Below are 13,428 nucleotides of genomic sequence, written 5' to 3' on the forward strand. Positions count from 1 at the left end.
GAGTTTTGGACGAAATGCACCTCATAAGTGTAATTGATTATTATTACAATAATGGAAAAAGAAGAAGAGGCTTCACCCTTTTCTGGCAAAAACACAGGAGGTGTTAAGATGTGCAAATACCAAATAGACACACACCTATTGTAATGCATCAAGTCTGCAGTAGGTGTTCTTCTTTGGTTCTTTCGGTAAAGTCACGTAGAATGAGAATAAAATAATAAATTGATCAAATAAAATAACACAATATTCTCACGACGTTTCGGCCACAACACAAGTGGCCTTCATCAGGTGAAGGGACGAGACTGTCTGGAGGCCGAAACGTCGTGAGAATATTATTGTGTTATTTTATTTTATCAATTTATTATTTTATTCTCATTCTACGTGACTTTACCGAAACAACCCAAGAAGATGAATCCTTGCAGTCACAAAAGCTTTAAATCGAAATCTGCAGTAGGTGCTTATTTGGTGTTTGAACATATTTTGATACTGGCAAAAAAGGTCCCATTACACATAATTAAAATGTATAATAATGATACACAGCCTTTTTATCAATCCACTGTTGGCTGAAGATCTCCCCACTGCTCGTCCGTCGTGGGTGTTGTATGACCTTATCTCTTCACCACACTTGTCGATGAGAGTTGGCGAGTGAAAGCATAGCAGTACAGCACAACACAGAATATTGCTCTACCGCCCCCTGCTGTCTTCCACTCGCTTGAGTTAACAATCGCGCTCGATGCTATTGGGTTGTTCGTCAGGACGGCCGTCGCCGCTCATCCGATTTCGCAGCCGTCGGTGAAGCTTTCCGCCGCGGCCGGCCACGGCACAGCCTCCCACGCCGCTCCGAGCCTGCAGCAGCAGCAGCAGCATCAACAGCTGGCACAGCAACAACAGCAGCAGCAGCAGCAGCCGGCTATGAACATGGCCGTGGGTCAAGGCGGCGCCATTCAAAACAGGCTCCCGCCGGGCGGCGGCGGCGGCGGTGGCGGTGGCGCTCCGCTGCTGCAGCAGCAACCCGGCGGCCAGTGGGAGGGCCCCGCAGCCGGCGCGGGCCAACCGCAGATGCTGGGGGCGCCGCTGCCTCAGCCGCAGCAGGCTCGCATCTCGGCGTCGTCGGCGACGCGGGAGCTGGACGAGCTCATGGCGTGTCTCTCGGACTTCAAGCTGCAGAGCAACGTCAGTGGGGGCGCCCTCACCACCCCCTCCTTCCCCTCCACCCCCTCGCCCCACCCCCCACACCTCTCCACCAGCGTGAGTCGTGCACCGCGAGCAACCGTTTCCGTCTGAAAATCTGAAATGTCGGAACGGATGTCGGAGAGGCGGTGCCCATCTCTCCGTTGCCAGCGGTGGTAACGCCATTCTTTGATATCGGTGTCGCCGCCCCACAGCCCGGACGTCCCTTGTCGATAACAGTCGCGTATCCCCATTGGGGTTCGCCAGGGTGTAAGAGAGGGGGCCTTTTTTCGGGACGGGCACCAATTTGCCCTCGCCCGCTCGTCCCGGCGACGAGGCAGCAGTGGAAGTTACCTCTGTTCGCTGGTGGCCACCCGTCTCTCGCTCTCTCTCCTACGGGCTGCCCGGCCGCATCGGGTCCGTGACTTCATTTCACACGGCGCGCAACGTGATACCTACCACTTGAAAACAGCCCGTAAACAATGTTTACACGTCGCTGCAGGACATCTTAGGGTTATTTTGTGTAACTGGCTGCAGTTTGTAAATATCAGAAGTGGGGAGACCAAGCAAGCCGCATGTGGTTCTGGCCAATTACCACCCACCTGCATGTTTCTCTATGCCAGCCTTAGTAAGCGCTCACTCATGGCACTTATTGTTAAGGTGCACGTCCTCCTCTAAGGCTCAACGTTGAATCATTCTATGGTGTACGTAGCCAACCGAGCTCTTCGGAGGCGCGTGGTTGTGTGCGCGTGTGCAACTGCTTGCGTGCGTGCTACTGCTTGCGTGCGTGCATGTCTGTGTGTGTTTTGCATGCGCCAATGTGGGGAGTGGTAGCGTGCTGCGCTATGAACCCGGTGACCCGAATTCGATTCCTGCTCGTGGCCAACACCAGTGATGATTATCTGAATCGGTCCTGGGCCTCCCCAAGATCAACTGTGCTACAATTGAGTACCTGGTGTGGTGTGTAAACATCCCCACTGGGGAGCTGGGGAGGCAAAGGCGGTTGGGCGTGGTGCTGGCCTCCCACCCCCCTCGTGTGCCGTTCTGCCCTTCATGGGTGCTTGCTCCGACAGTCTGTTAAGGCTTTCACGGGGGATCTTTGTCTTAGTGTGTGTGCGTGCAGTGTGCCGATGCGTGAACGCGTGCCACGTGCTTGCCGCCGTTTCGACAGATCCCTGGGCAGGCCGGTGGTGTGATCCAGAACAAAGGTGGAGCCCAAACAGGCGACCAGCTGGACAGCATGCTGGGCAGCTTGCAGTCTGACCTCAACCGCCAGGGAGTGGCCACCCTGGCCAAGGGCCAGTGCGCCGCCTGCCTCAAGCCGATTGCCGGACAGGTAAGAAATATTTATCCATAATAGAGGTTTTTTTGATAGAAATATTTAGATCGAGGCTCAAGGTTATTTTGTTTTATTCGGGTGAGAGTTCGAGAGAACAGGATGAGCATCTCACTGGGGAGGGTCGCCTGGGTCGCGACGAAAGCAAAAGAAAACGAAAGAGAAAGCGGAGCTGAAACGACCGTGTCGTGTGAGAATGAAAATAATATACGTTTGCATTGTCCGCGATTTGTTTTATCTGGGACAACCCTACGCCAGGCCCCATTACCCCCGATAATTTAAGAGTTTTATACCGTGCATCGTATCTTCCCAAAAACACCGGTGTGCTCATGCAATTTGACCTTGTATAGAGGTTTATCTGTTTTGCGTATTTATTTTTAGCGATATGCCTACTTGTCCTGTACTTTGCACTCCTATCATTGTTTTTGTATTGTTTGCTGTTGTAACTTTATGAACCGCGCACTGCTGGACATCTGTGAAAAAGAGATTTATAGCTCATCGGATTCCTCCAGTATAAATATTGATTGTGATTCTGGATCTGTCGAGATCCGGCCCCCTACATAGGTGGAATGTGGTCATGGGAAGCCATTTTACATCAAATAAAATTGCCTTGGTACATGCTCAACTGACTTTATTTAAAAGTGATCATTAAAACGCGCCCAGGTTTATTCTGCGTTTGCTGTTAACGGGCAATTACAGGACAAACGAAGGTACGCTTACCCCGTAGGTAAAGAGATAAAGGTTTCCGATTCCGATCGTGTGGCACGCTTCACCCTCAAGCTCTTATTAAACGCGAGCGACCGCGTAGCCCCGATTCCAAAGCCGCCGCTGCCGCCCCCTTTGCAGGTGGTGACGGCCATGGGCCGCACGTGGCACCCGGAGCACTTTGTGTGCACCGAATGCCAGGAGGAGATCGGCGCTCGCAACTTCTTTGAGCGCGACGGCCTCCCCTACTGCGAGAAGGACTACCACTTCCTCTTCTCTCCCCGCTGCGCGTACTGCAGCGGCCCCATCTTGGATGTAAGTGGAGGGCGCGCCCCCTTGCCCCCTAAGCTCCGTGGCTTAAACATTCTGTGCCCGCACGGGGGCAGGAAGGATCCTACGTCGCTGTTTCCACGATGAAGGGGGTTGCGGTTCGTGCTGTCCTCACAGCGGCGAGGCTGTCGTCGCAAAGGAAGGGGGCGCCGCGGTTTGTAGATGATCGCCGTTTGCCAGTCGGGGGCGATGTCGCCGTACGGTTTTACCCAGCACAATCATTCTGCTGATTCTTTTTCTGTCCGCTGCGAAGCCACGGCCGTGCTTGGTGTGTGCCGCAGTGTTGACCAGGGTTGTGGCCGGCAGGTCTCCAAAGCCGCCGGACCTCTTAAAAAAAGCCCAAGCGGCGAACGCGGTATATATACCACCGCTCGGCCACGTCGCCACCGCTCGGCCACGTCCGCCCCCCTTAGTGCGCGCGCCTGCCTCTGTGTGACGCAGAAAGTGGTGACGGCTCTGGACAAGACCTGGCACCCGGAACACTTCTTCTGCGTTCAGTGCGGACACTTCTTCGGAGATGAAGGTGAGGGCAGCGTTCCTTTCTTGATGAGCTCACGCAGGTGATTAAAAATAATTATTATTTAAATAGGAAAGGCGCAGCCCTGAAATCGCTTGCTTAGCCACTGCTGGCAGAGGGGCTCCATGAGACCGAGCACTTGCTCCACAAGAGCTCCACAAGAGCTCCACAAGAACTCGGAGCGCGACGGTGGCTAGGAGATGTTAACTACCTCGCCTGGTATACAGGAGGTGGTGGGTTCGATCCCAACCCTGACGCCTGCTGTATATTTGGAGTTTGCGTCTCTCTCTCTCTCATCATAATCACGGTGGCTAGGAGATGTTAACTACCTCGCCTGGTGTACAGGAGGTGGTGGGTTCGATCTCAACCCTGACGCCTGCTGTATATTTGGAGTTTGCATGTCTCTTTCTCTCCCCGTAGTTGCATGGATTTTTTTCCGGGGTCCTCCGGTTTTTCCCACCACATTTAGAATCAACACCACCACGCGTTTAGATAATTTGGCTACTATAAATTTCCACACGATAAACCACTTCGTTGATCCATCATTTGTGGCCAGGTCGCTTCTGAACAAGAGCTATATAGCTTAATGGGCCTTACCTGGTAAAATTTAAATAATTTTTAGTTCCCGTTCATTCTTACGAACGAATGTCTAAATTTTGATCTCAGTTCGTTCATTTCTATAAAATATATACAAGCTGTATTATGTTTTGTTTTCGTTGTACCTTGTTCTTGTGTCGCTGTTCTGTCTGAGTTTCTGATGAGAACGTTGTGTTACGTGGCCTGTGTGCGTGTCTATCTGGTGGGGAGCGGTAGTGTCGCGGTTATCGCGCTGCGCTTCGAACCTGGCGACCCAAGTTCGATTCCCGCTCACGGCAAACACCACCAGTGATGATTATAATTATCTGAACTTTGTCCTGGGCCTCCCCTCGGTCGACTCGCCCTCAATTGAGTACCTGGTGCGGTGCGTAAACATCGCCACTAGGGAGACGGCTGGGCGTGCTGCTGGCCACCCCCACCCCCTCATGTGCCGTGCCGGCCTTCATAGGCACTACTCGATAACAGCACTTGCCCCAACAGTCTGTTATGGCTATACTGGGGGGTTATTTTTTTTTTTCTCTCTCTGTTTGTGGCGACAGGTTTTCACGAGAAGGATGGCAAACCCTACTGCCGCCAAGATTACTTTGAGATGTTTGCCCCCAAGTGCGGAGGCTGCAGTCGGGCGATCGTGGAGAACTACATCTCCGCCCTGAGCGCGCTGTGGCACCCAGAGTGCTTTGTGTGCCGGGTAAGCGCCGCCCTTTCTTCAACATTAAACGCAAATAGCTCGCGCATGGAAACAAGGAGCCGGGGAAGAGACGGAAAACCGGGCAATGGATGAAGTGGCAAACGATAGAACGAAGCAGTAATACTCGCCAAGTCACGTGCTGTTTAATAATCGATTGTGTTTGTCTCTTTTTGTACCATCACATTTGAAATATCCGGCTCGTATCATTTTGCTCTGTTCGCCTGATTTGCACGAATCGGGTAATTGATGAGCGTGGGACAATTCAATGTAGGGGTAAGTCCTCGCTTTAAGACGCAGCGTTCGCTTGACGCGCTTTCGCTAAAACGTTATAAAGCGGAATGGGCACACCGTTGCAAGGCGGAAAACACCGTTGTAACGTAGTACTCGGCCCGTCATGACGCGGAACATGCCCCGGTATGACGTGGCTTCTGAGTGGTTGACGGCGGCCTACTTGTGCTGCGCTGCTGAGCTCAGTGATACAGTACGCGGAATGATCCAGTACGCGACAGGGTACCCTTGTCTCAGTTGTTTGTGCCGCCATCTCACCACGTGTGTGTTCGTGTCGTATCTCGCCAGAACGCGGCAGACACCACCGCGGCATTCGTTCTCATGGGCGGCGGGGGGGCGGGGGGAGATTGTTTTCGCTCGGCGCGTTTCTACGCTTAACGCGGCGCTTTCTCAGCAACGCCATCCACCGCGATGAATGAAACTGTCCTTACGCGCGTGTCTTCTCGCGCGTGTGCGTCCACCAGGAATGCTTCACCCCGTTCATCAACGGCAGCTTCTTCGAGCACGAGGGCCAGCCCTACTGCGAGGTTCACTACCACGAGCGACGCGGCTCGCTCTGCTCCGGCTGCCAGAAGCCCATCACGGGCCGCTGCATCACCGCCATGGCCAAGAAGTTTCACCCGGAGCACTTTGTGTGCGCCTTCTGCCTGAAGCAGCTCAACAAGGGCACGTTCAAGGAGCAAAACGACAAGCCCTACTGCCACCCCTGCTTCATCAAGCTCTTCGGGTGATGCGCACGCCATCTAACCGACGGCGTCTCCCGAGGCCCACAGTGTTCTGGACTTTGCCAACCGAGAGGGGTCATGAGCGGAGATTCAGTTCAATGGGGGGCGTTGTTGTTGTTGTTTGGCGTAAGTTACTTTAGAATGTGGGAAAGGCTAATTTGGCGAGGTGTAAGTACACCCCAGGGGGCATTTAAAACTTTTGTTTAAATTCCCCACTTTAAATATCCTCTCCAGTGGAGGTCCTTTTGCCAGCGGTCACTTGAGCAAGTCATTGCAGAGCTGCGCATTTTCTACTTTAAAGTGTAACTCCCGAAAATATTTGACCGCAGTTCGTGCGTCCGTCTTCTTTAATCTTGAGACTAAATGTAATGTTTAAAATTCATGCCTCGGTGCTCAGATGAGCTCTTCCATTGGCTGCGCAGAGCTGTGGGTGTAAATTCCACATTCCAATAGCAGGGGCCAGCATCTCCATCATCGAGAAACCACATTTGGCTTCTCTTAGAAGTGGTATTTTATATCGGTTTTGCATAGTTTTTTAGGGAAACTGAAGTCATAAACGAGAGAGGATGAATTGGAGTTAATGTTAACATTCTTGCCTTGAAAAGGCACTCATGCCAACAAACCCTGTTGACTGAACCTCTTATTACATGACTCAGAATGGGCAGAGGGATATGGCCATATACTGTGTCCAGGGATGACTTGTATACCCACCTTGACACGCTCGTAGATACCAAGTTGCAACGCGTTTTCAGGGGTGCCTGTCCCCATAACGGCAGATCCCGTTGTAGTACTGCTACATTTAAAACATCGCATTGGTTGCAGTACTGCTAAATTTAAAACATCACATTGGAAGAAAGGGAGCCAGGCTCGAGAGATGGGCTACATTTCTAAGTGTGGTTCTTTTGGCCACGGGTCAATAATGTTTGTTGCAGTCAAAACTCGTCATGGATTTTACTTGGGTGGAGCTTGCTAACCTTTGGAGTTCATGGAAGAGGTTGTGATATGGGTGGGACACATGGGCAGGATGGAGGGGAGGGTGGGTGACTGAGATGGGCATTGCAGCGGCAGCCAGAGGTTGGTGACCCCCGGGAAGACCTAAAGCCAAATCATGGTGGTGGTGGTGAGGGTGATGAGACACGGAGTAGAACCTGGAGGTGAGGTATTGACTCCAACATTTGCAATATCTTAACAGACAGAATAAAGTGGTGGTAAGGTGGTGGGGCTTGAATGGCATTGGCTGTGGTGGCATCTTGACCTCTGCCTTTGAGATAATGACATTTCTAACACAACTCTGTGTCCTCGAGTCATTTGCTTAGTGACCCTGTGGTTGATTTAGAGTGGTTGACACGTCCATCAAATGTCTAGCGCCCGATGAACTGCAAATTGCATTTCAAGGGTTTGACTCGCATTTGCCTTATTCTGGGTTTAGCATTCAATCTGAAATTAAAATGTAAACGCCCTCTCTGAGTTGCCATCACATACACCCACATTCGGCTTCAAATGGGACTCATTAAAGCAATAGCAACCCCATTCTGATTCCACTTACATTGAGGTCACAAGCGTCATCGCCATCTTCCTGCTGTGGGTAGCTTCATCCCGTTGCGTCTCTTTCGACAGACAGGGTACAGGTAACATGTGCCAAAACATGTCGCGCGGAGGGTTGTTGGTCATTGCCGTGCGGTGATTACTCGACCTGGTGCTATCGTTGAAGTGTAAGAGATTCCACAAAGCATGAGGAATAGGACTGTTCATCCCAAGAATAAAAATTAGAACGTTTGGTATTTGCGCAATTCTTGCAGCGTAAGGCGCTACGCTTCACAGATGAGTACAGCCTTCAGTAATTCTTCAAATTCGGCAAATACGGACCGTGATGCCCGGCGCACGCGGCTTCCGACTCATCTTCAAACAACGTACACGGGATCTCAGAATCAGAATCCTTCTTTATCCTGGAAAAAGCCGACGAGCTACGGAGCTCTTTTGCACAGATGTCAAGCAGGCGCACGCGGTCCGAAATCTCCAACGTCCGCTGTGATCTCCGATGGCCACCTTGAAGCGGACCGCGCGTGGTATTATATATATTTTTTTACCGTCAAATGCGCCCGCGGTATTAACCGGGTGGGGCGACCGCGGGGCTCGAACCGCGAACCTTCCGCGACGGCAAAGCGCGCCCGCTCTCCCTCTCTGCCGCGTCGCCGCCCCCCCAAGCGAGCGCCACTGCCCCCCTCCCCGCGTTGTGGAGACGCTCCGCGCCCACCGCCGAATGTTGACTGCAGCAAGAGGGCAAGAGGCCACAATTTCCCAAAATGCATTGTCCACCAGCAAAGCAGGGCCTGCGTATGGCTTCAGAGGCTTAATGTCATTGGATTTTACTCTTATATCGCATCCTACACATGGCAACATTTTCAGTGTTTTTTACATATATAGAAAATTACGGTACAGTACTCGGGAAAAAAAAAACAAGGTAATAAATCATGCAATCGCCAACGGTCCTTTAGGCATTCACAGTTATTCGTTTGAAAACCACAGCAATATCCGATCCTTTTAATTCTTCGATTATTGACGGCACGGCCGACTTGCTCCACTTGCTCTTTCTTCTGTCCAGTGAGCTTTGACGGTCATCTCCTCGCCGATGTTTAAGTGTCCCGCTGTCGCGAATACTGCGCCACGCAGGGATGGTTTCTGCACCCTGTTACACAGAACCAGTTTGTACCGATTTAACCACGGGCTATAATCATGTGAAGACGGGCTTAAGGATTTAAAAGAACAGGGTTATGGACATGTGCACACACCAGTGAAGTTCCTTCCGTTGGGAATGTTAAAAGAGTTATGGACTGATAAGAAAGAGGCGTTTTTTGAGGACTATTAAAAAAAATGTGTTTTCATTTCAAGCGCCGTGCATGTGACGCTTAAAGAGCGTGCACACATCACACGTGATGGTGCATAACGCTGCCAACATCGGGCACTGTGTGGGGATGGCAAAGCGCGCGGGGCCTTGAAGATATTTTATGCATTGCGATGTAATGGGAAGAGAAGGGCCTCTTTATTTTTGTAATCCGGTGGCGTCCGTGTCAGAAATGTCGGCGTCTCCTTGCTCAAAAACGTGCACGGGAAATTCTGCTCCCTCTTTTGTCACACTCCCTGAGGCCGTCGGTGAGAAATTCCACGTTCCTGTGGTAGGGGCTCAAATTGTTATTCGTTCTGTTGATGCTCGAGAGATAACGGTATTGGGGTGAGTTGAATTCCTAACCTATCCTATTGGGGGTGGGGGGTGGAGGGGGAGTCGAGTGGTCTTGTGGCGTAGGAGGGATTGGGGTTCTCACGTGCCATGGTCACGATGCGAAGATCGAAGACTCGGATTTGCCACAGAAGTGGGTCGTCGGTTGGCAGTGCCTTGGGGTCAATGTTGAGGTTTGTCCAGAAATATAAGGAGCTTTTTGCCGATCTCACGTCGGCAAAAGTTGGGCCGGCAGACGGAGCAAATGTGGTCGAAAATCACCCCCTTCTAATTGCCACGGTGTTGGGTGGCATTCGTACTGAACGTGTCAGAGTCTCTGTGCCTTTTTATTTTTATTCAGTGGTGATTTCCAAGTGAGGTTTTTTTGTTTTATTTACATTTATAGAATGCCACTTTGGCGCATTGCATCCTGGTTTAGCTGTTTTGAAAGGCCGGGGACATTCGAGTCCCATTATCGGTGCAGTCTTCCCTCGTTTGCGGAGGGATACGTTCCGGAGATGCTCGTAATTAGCATGATAGTGGCTCTTCAGATATCGTACGCCCGACGTCTGCAGATGCTTCGAGAAGTTCTGTATCTCTCTCACCACTTCTCACATGAAATTCTCTCTCATAGCTTTATATCTCATCATCACTTTATCTCTCTCTCGATGCAGCAGTCGTGTAGAGTTCCAGACGCGATTCGCGGATAGCCAAAATTGCGGATAGCAAGTTCGTGAATAGCGAGGGAATACTGCAGTTTAAATTTCCCACATCCAGGGTGAACTTTGTCCTGTGTGGACCCCACTGGGTTATAACAGTTGAGAGACTGCTGTTCCCCTCCTTCATAACCACCGTATTACCGTGATGACTAACCAGAGGTTTACTGTTTGCCAATCTATGCAAAAATAATCCGATATGTAACGTTAATTAACTCGATAAGATTGGTTCATTCCTTTACAACTGTGGTGTGCTGTTTGCGTTGAAGATATTTTGTCATTCATGTGTTAATGTACACGCAACATTATTTGTCCCTAACGGAGGTTTTTTTCGAGTTAGATCGTGTAAATTTAAATGTGTCGTTAAACCCGCCACTACCCTACACGTTTATGTTTACGCGATCTTAACACGGAAACCCTCTTGTGGTTAATTTTGATCGCGAAAGCCTCCTACGTGTTCAAATGATTCGTCCGGTTTGTAATGCGTTTGTCAATTGCTGCTGTCGCATTTTGTAGTCATTTCATTGGTGTAGATTAGATTGGTGAATTCATAAATAAGTTTGTTGTACAATACACAAATTAATGCTTTTTTATTTACGTTACAAAATCATCATTTGGTGCACTAACAAACAGCTTCTTTTGTCGGTGTAGAGTTTTGCATTTGAAATAAACAAAAAGTCTGGGTATATATAAATATAAAGTCTGGTATGCAAATGAGCACAGTTCTGATGACTTGCATGGTTTTCGTCAAATTAATTGTCAAAGTTGCTGCCTGGCCCCCAAACGATGAGCTAATCCAATCAGAGCTTTGAGCCAGCCACCACTAAGAGTTATGCGTTCGAATCCAGGTTCATTTCTACATCATTGCCTCCGTTCGCCACGAGCCTTCTCATTCGTACATTTAGCGCGGTGGCGAGGCGATGTTAACTTCATCGCCTGGTATGCAGGAGGTCGTGGATTCCATCCCGTCCCTGACGCCTGCTGCTGCTGTATATTTGGAGTTTGCGGTGTCTCTCGTCGTGGTCGCGAGGATTTTTCTCCGGGCCCTCCGGTTTTCCCCTCCATTTGGAACCAACGTCACCACGCGTTTATACTATTTGGCGGCTGCTATACATTTCCACGCGATAAGCCTCTTCGTTGATCTATCATTTGTGGCCAGGTCGCTTCTGAAAAAGTGCTCCATAGCTCAGTGGGGCCTTACCTGGTAAAATACAAAATAGTTGAGTAATCCCGCACGGCCACGGAACATACCCAGGGAGGGATTCTGAGAAGGGCACCGGGTTGCCCTCCCGCCGTGCCACCTAACTTCAACGAGTCAATGAGTCGACCTCTAGAGAGTCTAGAGAGTTGATGATTACAGCCCGGTCACCAACGACCAAACAAAACAAACAAAAACCATTACGTTCAGCACCGCAGTTCGTTCGGTTTATTAAAGGTCTGGGAAATAAACATTTTGGTTTTGATTGCCACGCAACAAGCACCCTTTGGCTTGGCATTTAAAATGTTTGTCCCCTTTAGTGTCCAATAAAGGCCCTAATATCGTTCTGCAATGACTTTTTCTGGGGCCGTGCTATAACACAACGGTGCTTCACTGCCGGTCGTGAAGTGTCTTTGTACCCGTGACACCGACACGGATAGCACAAATGTATTTGCGGCAGAAATGTGTTGAACGCGTTTCTGCAATCCTGCCTGTGTTGAGTCAACGTTGCTGTGGCAGCTTAAAATATCGGGGCGCAGTGTTCAGGAAGAAGGGTGCCCTGTCTTCTTTGGTTCTTTCGGTAAAGTCACGTAGAATGAGAATGAAATAATAAAATAACACAATAAAATTCTCACGACGTTTCAGATGAAAGGTACAGAACTGTCGGGATGACAGTTCTGTACCTGAAGACGGCCGCTTGCGTTGTGGCCGAAACGTCGTGAGAATTTTATTGTGTTATTTTATTATTTTATTCTCATTCTACGTGACTTTACCGAAAGAACCAAAGAAGATGAATCCTTGCAGTCACGAAAGCTTCAAATCAAAATTTAAGGGTGCCCTGGTTCAGTTGTATATTCAGAATTCTCCTGCAGCGAGTTAACAAAATAACCGATTACGAATTAACGTGAAGGAGTTGGGCAAAAAGAGTTATGCAAATGTGGAATACAGATACCGTATTGTCTGGATTATAGGGTCCTTCTGGAAAGTTAGACCGCACCCCAAGCGTGTGCCCGGTGACAATAAGGTTGTAAAAAGACGAAGATCAACCTCTCTTATAGCCTTCACAGACGTTTTGGGACAAATGCAGTTAGCGAGTGGCCCCTGTGAAGGCCGGCCGCTTTTGTCTCCCTAAGTGGCAAGGGTTTACAGACTCCACGCCAAGCTTTGAATCTTAAAATACACGTGAAAATCGTTTTTTTTTAATCTGGAGAAACACAGCAGATGGCAGAAATGCTCATTTAACATTTTATACCATTTAATATGTAATGTGCGTGCATCGTGATAAGAGTGCATTACCAGGTGTCTGAGTTTTGGTTATAAAACCCCCTCTGAAAGAGCAGCGCTTCTGAAAGAAACGCCCAATGTTTAAATTTGTCCTCAAATGTTTGACCCAGTGGCCGCAAACAAGTGAAACACATTCCTGTGGAGGGAGGGAGCTGGGTTGCACGGTCAATGGCCAGGGTCAACGGCGGCACCACGTGGTGTATTCCGCAAATATGCTCGACTGTGAGGGCGGGCACAAGCCGGCGTGAGTAGGTTAAACGTTGAGTTTTATAAGGGCACCACGGGGTGACCAGCCCCTCCCCACGCAGCCCCACCCCTCCCACCCAGCCCCTCCCCACCCAGCCCCTCCCCACCCAGCCCCTCTCCACCCAGCCCCACCCCTCCCATTTTTGGATGCACGACGGACGGACGGACACAATAATCCCGTGTGGGCTGGTGTGACCAGGAGGTTCCTACCAGTATAAGTAGATTCTATTTTTGTTACTATTCAAATCCGAGATCATATAAAATGTATTTTTTATAAAAGATCTCTTCCGCGGTTTTGATGCGATAGGTTTTAATAATAATGACAAATGTAAAGCCGTATCTACATTGGCGACTACACAGAGCCCCTTACCCCCCCGAATGTTTTAATTCGTGCACGGAACGCCAAATTCTGTTCCT

At 49.9% G+C, this 13,428-nt stretch overlaps 1 protein-coding gene across 2 annotated transcripts in view; it reads left to right on the forward strand.

Moving 5' to 3' along the window:
- The window catches only part of LOC116950087 (paxillin-like), a 45,828-nt gene extending 33,995 nt beyond the window's left edge, over window positions 1–11,833 (forward strand). For both annotated transcript variants that reach the window (XM_032967523.2, XM_032967524.2), the window contains 6 exons: window positions 753–1,170; window positions 2,339–2,503; window positions 3,350–3,523; window positions 3,980–4,061; window positions 5,192–5,340; window positions 6,093–11,833. In XM_032967523.2, coding sequence (XP_032823414.2) covers window positions 753–1,170; window positions 2,339–2,503; window positions 3,350–3,523; window positions 3,980–4,061; window positions 5,192–5,340; window positions 6,093–6,359 — 1,255 coding nt within the window. In that variant the 3' untranslated portion in view covers window positions 6,360–11,833. The remainder of the gene's footprint in view (window positions 1–752; window positions 1,171–2,338; window positions 2,504–3,349; window positions 3,524–3,979; window positions 4,062–5,191; window positions 5,341–6,092) is intronic.
- Window positions 11,834–13,428: the final 1,595 nt, after the last annotated feature.

The sequence above is a fragment of the Petromyzon marinus genome, chromosome 38 (genome assembly GCF_048934315.1).
Source record: "Petromyzon marinus isolate PM22_M1 ecotype Great Lakes invasive population chromosome 38, UKy_Petmar_22M1.pri1.0, whole genome shotgun sequence".
Lineage (NCBI taxonomy): Eukaryota > Metazoa > Chordata > Hyperoartia > Petromyzontiformes > Petromyzontidae > Petromyzon > Petromyzon marinus.